General features: G+C 36.9%; 1 protein-coding gene across 1 annotated transcript; it reads left to right on the top strand.

The window, feature by feature from the left end:
• Positions 1-1172: 1172 nt before the first annotated feature.
• Positions 1173-10335, top strand: LOC144442849 (uncharacterized). Its single transcript, XM_078132236.1, has 8 exons — positions 1173-1248; positions 3220-3330; positions 3803-3909; positions 4322-4395; positions 6702-6820; positions 7956-8062; positions 8354-8658; positions 9240-10335. The coding sequence occupies exons 2-8, from the start codon at positions 3231-3233 to the stop codon at positions 9250-9252; spliced, it is 825 nt and encodes a 274-aa protein (XP_077988362.1). The 5' UTR covers positions 1173-1248; positions 3220-3230; the 3' UTR covers positions 9253-10335.
• Positions 10336-10545: the final 210 nt, after the last annotated feature.

Below are 10545 nucleotides of genomic sequence, written 5' to 3'. Positions count from 1 at the left end.
TACTTCCTCGGCAGGTATCGCAAGAGGAAGGCCTACACCAGTGTATAATGTTGTCCAAGTAAACGAGGCCATACAAAAAAATGTACCTAGCTAGCGGAGAATTTATTGTTTTAATAATTCTTAATACTGAATTGTTGTATCGCATTTAATATTCAAGAATAGCACACATTGACATGACAAAGTCAGAGTATTGGTACAGAATATTGTCGTTGGTAAGGTGGGGCTCCAATACTGTCCGTTTCACGAGGTGAACTTAACCTCATCGAGCGGAAATTGAACTTATCAGTTATAAAACATCTTTATTGTCTAATTTTAAAGATTAATTGCATGTTATCAACTGACTGTGTGTTGCGTATAATAAACTTCAGACAGCTTCTTTTTTATGATCAATAAAAGAAGTTAACTAAATGTTGAAAAATGCCGTTACTACCCCTATGCCTGCCTATCTATCTATGCATCTATGTATGTATGTATGTATGTATGTATGTATGTATGTATGTATGTATGTATGTATGTATGTATGTATGTGTGTGTGTGTGTATGTGTATGTATGTATGTGTGTATGTGTGTATGTGTGTATGTATGTATGTATGTATGTATTTATCGATCGATCTGTCCGTCCGTCCGTCTGTCTGTCTGTCTGTCTGTCTGTCTGTCTGTCTGTCTGTCTGTCTGTCTGTCTGTCCGCCTTTTTAAAAAAAACATATTTCAGTTATTATCGCCAAATATGTCAATATTATCGATGATTAATTATATACTGAAATACATCTCAGGTTATAAGTGTCTGTGTAGACTGCATATCCAGAGTCACAAATGTTTGTGTAGACATCGCTTATTTGAGATTAATTAGACTACAAGTAGTACAACTTGAATTTCCTCGCAAGCTCGAGTAAGCCTTGTGGTTTTGAGGAGATTTTTCCGTTCATTTTTTTTGAGGGGGGACGGGGTGGTAAAAGGCCAACAATCCAAGAGAAGAACATCTTTTTTTTTCATCCCCAGCAAAAAAAATAACATGAAATAAATAAATAAATATATTGTTACAAAATAAGATCACAGACACGCATAGTCTATAATGAGATGTATGATGTTTCCAAATTTATGTATTGGTCTCAGCCAATCGGTTGACGTTATTTGTCACGCTTGCGCTGAAGTGTATATCACACCGTCAAAGCCCGCCCTCATTTTTCCTGCCCCACGCGCGCCAACTCTGTCAAACCGCCATTTTACTCCAAATTTGAAGCGTTGAAGGTGAGTTCCACACATTGGGTGTAGTTTTGTAAAATATCCTATATATCATCTTATTTATGCCTTATGAGCTGTAATTATTATGGCTAAATAATATATCTTTTCATTTGGGTTGGTTTCAAGACTGCTTATGAACTTACGATGTGTTTAAAACCAGTTGAAAGCTCAGTTGTAATGAAACGAAAAAACGACGCCATTTGTGTTTTTCCAAACCTCAAATTGTCGTGCTGTTTTTGAATTGCTTTTTCGAACATTTCTGAAAGTAACATGTGATACTTATGATGACAAAAATAACCTATAATACCTAAGTTACCTTGTGGTGGTTATTTCGAGTGAAATTACGCGACATTTTTGACATTTTGAAACCGTAAACTACAACATGCTCGCTTTTCTCCTTGAAATGTACTTGCTATGCCATGCGTCACGCTAGCACATGCGTGCTTTGGCTTTGGGCGTTTTACTCCATTTTCAAATATTTCCCGAAAAATTAGATCGTCATACATTAACTCAACAGACTATATCAAGTTATTTACCTTTAGGTATTAGATGAGGGAGGGAAACTATAGCTGATTTTGATAAAAAGTGAGAAAATGTGGGTTTTTTCCTGGGTGCTGGGTCACGTGGGTGGGAGTGAGAACAAAGGACTTTTTTAAGGGGCTTTAATTCCCGCGTTGCTCTCAATCTGGAACAGTGGTCATACTGTCTCCGAGGTCAGTGAAGACTTGCTCGCCTTTTAAGACCGAATTTTTACGGAAGCCATATTCCTTTCATATTTATACTTTTGAAATGGACATGTCTTGTATCCATAATGATTAATATTTTATTTCGATGGTGCTGGTCAAGGTTATTTTATGGCTTCATCGTTGTGAGAGGTCATTACACAGGTTTAGTCACGTTTCAAAATTCAGAATTTGCAGGTCTCAACACTTTTGTTCTGTATTCATCATCCTGTTTTTTTTATGGCAACAACATTCAACATTCAGTTGTCCTCGTTTTTCTCCCAAAGTGAAGTAAAATATTGTGTGAAAATGCAATTTTTATTGAACTGATCCTAACATGCGTCCATATTGATTAGGAGCTCAGTCAACAAAAGGGCTTTCAGAATTTTCCATTTTATTGTACATGTGTAAAAATAGGTGATACTGCCTTTCTATGAATGTTCAAGTTTTCCACATTAGAACAAATATATGAATTGTAGTGCATTTGTCTTGATATGTTATTAAATGGCCATGAATATTTGTTAGCGCAAGTGATTTATTTGGGCACAAGAGGATTAATCTAGACTCCAGGTAGCTGCTGTGATTTTGTGCTTTTTGTTGTTCTGGTTTTTTGATGGAATCGCCAAGTTGGGTGAAATATCAGATCTGAATCGCCAAGTTGGTTGAAATATCCTGCTAAATTACACTGTTCCTGCCAAAAATAAAGACATTTCCTAACTCCAACATGAGTTACGGAGCTTTCAAGATCCAAGAAATGTCCAGGGGTACTCCATTCCCGTCAGAATTCGACAACAGTAGCCGCACATGCAGCATTTTGAAGTGGGTAGTATAAGCTGACATCTCACTCAGGTTTTCAGCGCGATCTCCTCTATTTGTGTTTACGTCACAGGAATTGTTGCGTTTGCTTCCAGTTAAACATTGGAACGACAGAAAGCCCCAAAACAGTAAAAAAAAACCCTCAAAATCACAGTAAATGCTACAATTATTGCAACTAGACCCTGGGTTGTTTCCGACATATCTAAAGTTTGCTGATTTTTTGTCTTGCTTATATAGTGAAAATTAACAGTGATGGGTTGGTTGTTGATGACAACATATCGCCCCACCCACCTGGTACTCTGATTTCCTCCTGCATTACCACTGAACTCATGCGGGATGACTCACTGGACTTTTTGTGAGACAACTGTATATATACTTACTGTCCAGTATAAATAAAGATTATTTATTTAGTGGTACATGTGTTCTGTTCATTTTTCAGAAACTATCAACATGTCAGAGGAGGGCAAATTGTACGTTGGGGGGCTGAATTATAACACAAATGATGATGCATTGAATTCTGCTATGAGGGGGTTTGGCTCTATCATGGAAGGTAAGACATGTTTTGCAAGTGTAATGAAATTGTTTCTCAACATTTTCTTTGTTCAGCCAAGGAAAATATGAGTGATCTAAGGGGCCTTGTCACTACAAACCCTTATGTCAGGAGTATTTTGACCGAGAGTGCAATGTATAATGTTCAGAGAACCAACGGACCTAGGCACGAGTTGTCACGATGTAGAATAACCAGGGTATTTTGTTAAATATTTACTGTTCAATGACGATAACTTTTCTTGTGCATAGTTAAAATAATAACTAATAGATGCAATGCGTTGACAAATTGAATAAATATGTTTACTTAGTCAAAACTGAATAGTATTTCTTCTTTAATGAAGAGAATCTGCAAGAGTTAGTAGTAACACCAATGGAGGACAGCAAAAAGCGTGGAGTTCTTGGCAAGAAATGTAGATATAAGATGAGAATCTATTGTGCTTTAACTGTTTCTTTGAACGTTTTTCCCCCTGTAGCTAAAGTTGTTTTAGACAAGTTCACAGGCAGGTCACGTGGATTTGGTTTTGTAGTATATCACAACCCAGACGATGCCAGGGCTGCAATTGATGAAATGAATGGAACAGTGAGTAGTCTACTTATTTACTACACATTTGTGTACTTGTTGAAATGCCAATCCTTCCAAGTTGTGAATATTTTAATAATTATGTAATGAAGACTAGTAAAGTACCAAAAATCACTCACATTTAAGAAAGTCGACGTGTCTTTTCATTATTTCAAGTCGACCAAACAGATTCGAACACAGCAACTGAATCGGCTATTGTAGCAGCATCAATTAACACTTCAAACGACAGCTGAGGTCACTGCAAACTCATTTTGTAAAGGACATAACATTAAAAGTCGCAATAAAAATGTAATGAAACGAACTGAAACGTAACACCTATGTGACATGCCGACATGTCGCGCATTGTGTCTTGGCAGCAGAAAATTGACTGGATCTCCTTGGTGTGTACTTACATGATGTTTTCTCTACACAGGAATTAGATGGTAGAAATATAACTGTTAGCTATGCCAGGAAAGAGTCTTCATCACGAGATGGTGGCAGTTATAGGTAAGTTGAAAGATGTACTTGTTGTACTTTGCCAACTGTTAATGAGCAAGTTTACAGTCTTTGTAGGCAAAAATGATTCGATATAATATGACACACAAGTTTTTCATTGTAAAAGTCTAAAATCTGGTCCTTTTGTTGGCCATCACTAATGGGCCTAACATGAAATTATATTCACGATGTTTTTTTTAATAGCAAAATCTGTGAACTTGTTTCTTATGCTGTTGGCCACTGATTGGTTTCTTTTATGCTTTTGAATCAAATGCAGAGATCCAAATTCCTTCAATGTCTGTACATGGTGTTGGTTTCCCCCCACTATTCAATGTTTGATTTACTTGTGCCTCTAAATCAAACGAGATTAATGCATTGTGGGAATTAATTTGACTTCATGTACTGTGGTGAGTAAAAGTTGAAGGATTTGGAACTTTGCAGTTAATCTTGCGATGGCTGAAACTGGGATATTTTTACTTGGAAAAGACAAATTTCATCTATAGTCAAAGATACGCGTCGTGTTGCCCTAACAGCCAGAACGCCAAGCAGACTGAGGGCAGAACAACACAGTGTATCTGAAGTCTACCTCATTGTATAGACCTTTTTGTTCTTTTCAATAGACTGTTAATACATTTGCATGTTACTCATTCTAAGCACAAGTTTGCTTGACAACTTGCGTAACAGTAACCTTGGCAGAAACCACGTATCTGATTACAAACTGCAAGATTTGATGTTCATCTGGTTTCACAAAAAGAAAGTTGCTTTCATCCAACCAAATACATATCCGACAAGAAGCTATCGCAAGAATAGTGTTATGAAGTTCCTCCATGCAAACATTTCACTTGAAGTGTTATATGAAGAAATTTTCATCTCAAATGGTACATCTTCTTGGATATTATGTCTTTAGAAAAGTATGCATTTGTTCTTGGTATATTATGTGTTAAAGTTCACAGGAAGCCGTTCAAGAGATGGATAATGACATGAACTCATTAGTCTCTGAAGCTGATACAGTGAATCTGTATAAAATTAGTTGCTGAAACCTTGTCATGTAGACTGTTGTCAAGAGGCCACGAGTATACTGTATACTGACTAACGTATACACTTTTGTATTCAAGCTAAGGAGTTGGTTAGATTTCCTAACATAACCCAGATTTGTATTTTCTGCGATGAGTAGACACTGTTCTACATGTGTTCCAACAAGAGAATGACTAATTTATTACTCTGAATAACTAAATTCCGTTGAATGAAAAAGGACAAGGAAAGAAAACACAGCTTATTTTTAGTTCGGTTTAGAGTCATTAACCCTCTTTGGGTACAAAGGTTTCAAGTTGATTTTACAAGTTGCCAAATTTTGTGTCTCCTGCAACACATGAAACACACTTAAAAGTCGTGGATCGATAGTATTTGTACCTCTTGATGACATCAGCATGATTAGGAGGAAAGGTTTCACCCATTCTGGTATTTGTTTATTTCTCGTCAAAGAGAAACCTTCAAGGGACAATAGGAGTAATTTTATGCAATTTTTTTTGCAGGAAAAAATCAACCCAATATTCACTGAAACTGTTCAATCCCTTCCTAAATACTGTTTTACGTGTCATTAAGTCGCATTCTTAGACTGACAAGCGCACAGTGACTGGTGATGTCAAATGCATTGTCGAATTTCACTCTAGAACTCTCAGATCATTTTTCCCATATTGGACCATTTACTTGTGAGCTGCACACACAGCTTCGTCCTCAGACCGAGTTGCAGTGCTTCGGCAAGTACATGTAGATCATCAAAAGTAAGTTACTTTCTAAAACAAAAAGTACTGGAAAAAAACAACACTGATATCTCGACACCTATTGTCCCAGTATATGTGTAACAATGATGTACCTTGAAAATCAAAGACGTGATGAATTTTGCACAAGAAAAGCTAAAGCCTTCCTCTGATAAATCTTTACATTTGAATATTTAGAGTTCAGTGAATAAAATGGAAATGTTAGACTAGTGCAGATTTCAACCATTATGAGTTTGAACTGTTTGTTTGGTCTTGGGTAAAAAGTACAAATATAGTTTGAATTGAGTAATTTTTGCAGAGAAGGCACTTATTTTCATGTTGCAAAGTTTCACCAGGTCTTTTGATTTCATGAATGAGGTTCAGTGGTACATCTCATTCATGATGGTTTTATTGCATATTTTGGGCAACTCAGATTCGTTTGCAAACTTCAGATGGGTTTCTGTAAATGAGCAAGCAATAATTTTGGCCCACGAAATCACATGTGAATGTGATATCCAAACCAGACACATGAATTTTCCTCTCACAATTAATTGTTCAAAGTTCACGAAGATCAGATAGTGGTAGTGATCCGTATAAGCTGTACATTGGCGGTCTAAACGAAAACACTGACGAGTTTGTCCTTGAAAAGGAAGCCAGTCGATATGGAAAAGTGGAGGACGGTATGTGCTTTCTTATATTCCTGTGGAAACTTTGTGCATCAGCAGCTGAAATAACGTTTCTCATCAAAGTTTCCTTCAGCAGACATCTTTTCCCCAATGACTTCCACGACTTCTGGATATACGACCTCAACTGCCATAATTTGCACAACATAGCAAGACAGTACTACAACATGACCTCTCAGGACAGCCCTGTTGTGCCACACATGCTCTTACTGAATTTAACCACATGTGCTCCTACTGTGTTTGACATGACCAATGTATACTATGGCACAACTGCAAAATGAATGGCCCTCAACTACTGATAACCCACAGATATGCCCACTTCATTCAAACTATATTTGATGATTTAATGAATATTTAGTTGCTTGTAGAGAATGTGATTACTTGTGTATTTGTACTTGCGCATGTAGTGGTTTCCTGGTTGCGGTGCCATCTTGTGATAAATCATGATTTTCACAAGGGATATGTCTTCCAAGTTACTTTCATTTCATTAGACATAAGCAAAGGGTATTTGTGGTCTGGGAAATTTTGCAGGTGATATCTTGCATGTTCAAGTCCAGTTATCAAACCTCTGGTCTACAAAAAAAAGAAAACCTACATCTTGAAAAAAAAATTCAAACTTTGTACAGTTAATGTCAAGTGGCTTACCTACTGAAAAAACCATCAGGTATTTCTGGATGTTTTGGGGGCTCATCTCATTGGTGATTTTTGAAGAATGAAAGGAAGGATCCCATATTGTGAACGTTTTACTCGAAAAATCAAAATGTCGTAAATCTATCTGGTGGTGGGTAGTTCTGAAAACACAATATTCGGTCAGTGAGGAATATGAAGAAGTTCAACATGTATAGCCAAGTTATTTGATCAGGGATTACCATTAATCTTATGATAACATGATAAAATCTGAGATGAGGTGGAAGGCACTTTGCATTTTAATTAGATATCCATATACCCTGCAAGGTAAATATGCAAACATCTTGATTTTCTCCAAGATGTGGGGCGAGTTGTATAAAGGTTGTAAAATAATTGTAAAATGCAATATGGGATTGATCAAAGATTATATTTGTGTAGTCAGTGATGCAAGATATTTTACAAGTGGGAAATAACTCTTGATATGTTATGGTATTTTCTCCAACAGTTTTCTTGATCAAAGACAGAGACTCTGGAAAGTCGAGGGGCTATGCCTTTGTAAAGTATGAAAGCTCAGAGGACGCATCATTGGCCAAGGAGGCATTAGATGGAAAGGTATGTAGAGAAGTAGTTGCCCATCTCTGGTGGTTGTACATCTACTTAGAAGTGGGGATGGGGGTTAACCATTGGTGATGAACATAACTGGAGACCCGAGAGGAAATTTGGGGTAAAACCATGCTGGTGAACATAACTGGAGACTTGTGAGGCAATTTTTTGTCTAGGCGAAGTAGTGTAAGAGTCTGCATTAACATTTGACTTGTGTGCCATTGTGTAACGATGCGTTAAAGTAGCTGTTCATATAACTTGTGATGTCATACCATTTGTTTCTTTTTTCTCATAAAACAGAGCTTTGATGGTGGCCAGCTTAATGTCCAGAATGCAAGGCCCTCACGCCGTGGTGGTGGAGGAGGCGGCGGCGGTGGTGGTAGCCGATTTGGAGGCGGCAGCTATGGTGGCGGCGGCGGCAGTTATGGTGGTGGTGGAAGGAGCTATGGTGGCGGCGGCGGCTATGGTGGTGGCGGCGGCGGCAGAAGCTATGGTGGTGGCGGCGGAGGCGGTGCCTATGGTGGTGGCAGCAGGTCTGGTGGTGGCGGCAGCTACGGAGGAGGAAGCTATGGAAGAGGCGGTGGTGGCCAGAGGAGTTCATACAGGTAAGATACTAGGAATATCTAAATCTGTGTTCCCCAAAGTTTTTCATGAGAAGGTTCAGGCACCTTTTGTACATGTCAATTTTACATGGAACTTCACAAATTGAAAAATACCAGAAGATTGTCGTTTGGTTGCTGAAGGCGTAATTGACAGTAATAGGAGATGTAACAAGTGGAAAATTACCAGTATGTTTGCTCATGGAACTCAGGAATGGGACTTAATTACTGTTGGTAACTTCTCGATAAAGGGTTGCCTGAACCTATAGAGGCACCCCAGTTGTTTTTGTGCAAGTTGTATTGTTATTTTTACCTAATTTTGTCATTGCATGAAATCCTTTCTTAGCACACTATTTAAGACAAACACGAGTGTTTTTTGCGGGTTGTAACACTGAATTTGTCAGTCAACCATGTGGAGGTGACTGCGTGCCTTTTAGGAACTTTAAGTTATCTTCAGCATTGCATTTTGTGTTCCTACATAGAGCCTGCATAAATAAATGCAATACTATCTTCTATGTGATTATTTTTAGCATGCAAATGAACCAATGATGCTCATTCTCAATATTTGTTTTTCATTTCCATTGCAGTAGCCGATACTAAGAAGTTCAACAACATTGAAGAAGCATCTCTGCCACTTACTATCTAGACATCGTTAGTATTATAAGTATTGAAACCGTTATGGATCTCCTAGAAATGGTACATTTATATAAACCCATCCAACTGGACTTTTTTTCATAGTTATATTTCAGTAATGACCAACTTATAAATAAGGAAACACTTCAGTCAAGATAGACATACTTCCGGGTTTTGATGTGTCATACAAGTAAAACTTTCAGCCATACAGAGTCCTCAGTATTTCAACAAGATTGTTTTTTTCTGTCCTTTCATAGAAAATTCCCATGTAAGATTTTGTGATATGTTCTGTTAATTCATTCATATAAAACATGATAGAAGGTCTATGTAGAAAGATGTTTTTTGAAAGTATTCCAAGGTTTTTGTAAAAAAAAAAACGATGTGGAAATGTTTAAATTAGGGGTATTTTTTGTCGAGGCAAGCTCCACAAGTAGTCAAGATCAAAATGTTTGCAAATGAGTAAAGAATTGAAGATTGTCACAACTGCTCAAGTTATTATCAGGTTCTCCTTCCCAGTCAATGATAGAGCTGTGGATTCTAACCAGAGTTTTCTTGAGAGAACAAATGGTTAAATTTGCATATCAATATTGTGCAGATTATTCATAACTCTACCATTTTGTGGAGTTGTTATCGAAATGTAGCATTTAAGATATTCTTGTACTTTGAAAGAAAATATACAAAGACTTTTATGTAAAGATAGCCATTAATACAGTAGTACTTTTTAAAGACTCTTAAGCGACCATTTCTTTTCATACATAATCTATCTGACACTAGAATACGTCCTGTTAAAAAAAATGGGGAAATGGTTTGGATATTTTTGGAAAAAAGAGCACAAGTTATTGTACAAGTGAAAAAAAAGACCAAGTATTTAACGTTCTGGAAGTGTTTGAAAGGACCGACTTAATCATGAAAAGTTTTTTTTTTTTTTGTCCGAGTTTCACCTTGTATTCAATTTGAAGTTAACAGCCTTTCTTTTATCCGCTCGAAGACATTATATGTATCATGAAATATCAGGCTTTTGTATTAAATTGTTAAACGTTTTCAAAATTATAGAGCTGTGGTTGCTTTTGTGTTTGAATGACATGCATTTGTTTGTAAAAATGTAGGATTTGTTAAAGAATGTGAAGAGTCAGTTTCGCTTATTTGTACAAGAACAGACAACGGTTTTATTTTTTATAACAAGTTGAAAAGAAAGAGTACAAATACTTTCTGGACAGTTAGATTTAAAAAAATAGATGTTTTGTCGCATTCTTGTGGCTT

The sequence above is a fragment of the Glandiceps talaboti genome, chromosome 11 (assembly GCF_964340395.1).
Source record: "Glandiceps talaboti chromosome 11, keGlaTala1.1, whole genome shotgun sequence".
Lineage (NCBI taxonomy): Eukaryota > Metazoa > Hemichordata > Enteropneusta > Spengelidae > Glandiceps > Glandiceps talaboti.
This window is presented reverse-complemented; position numbering and strand designations above follow the sequence as displayed.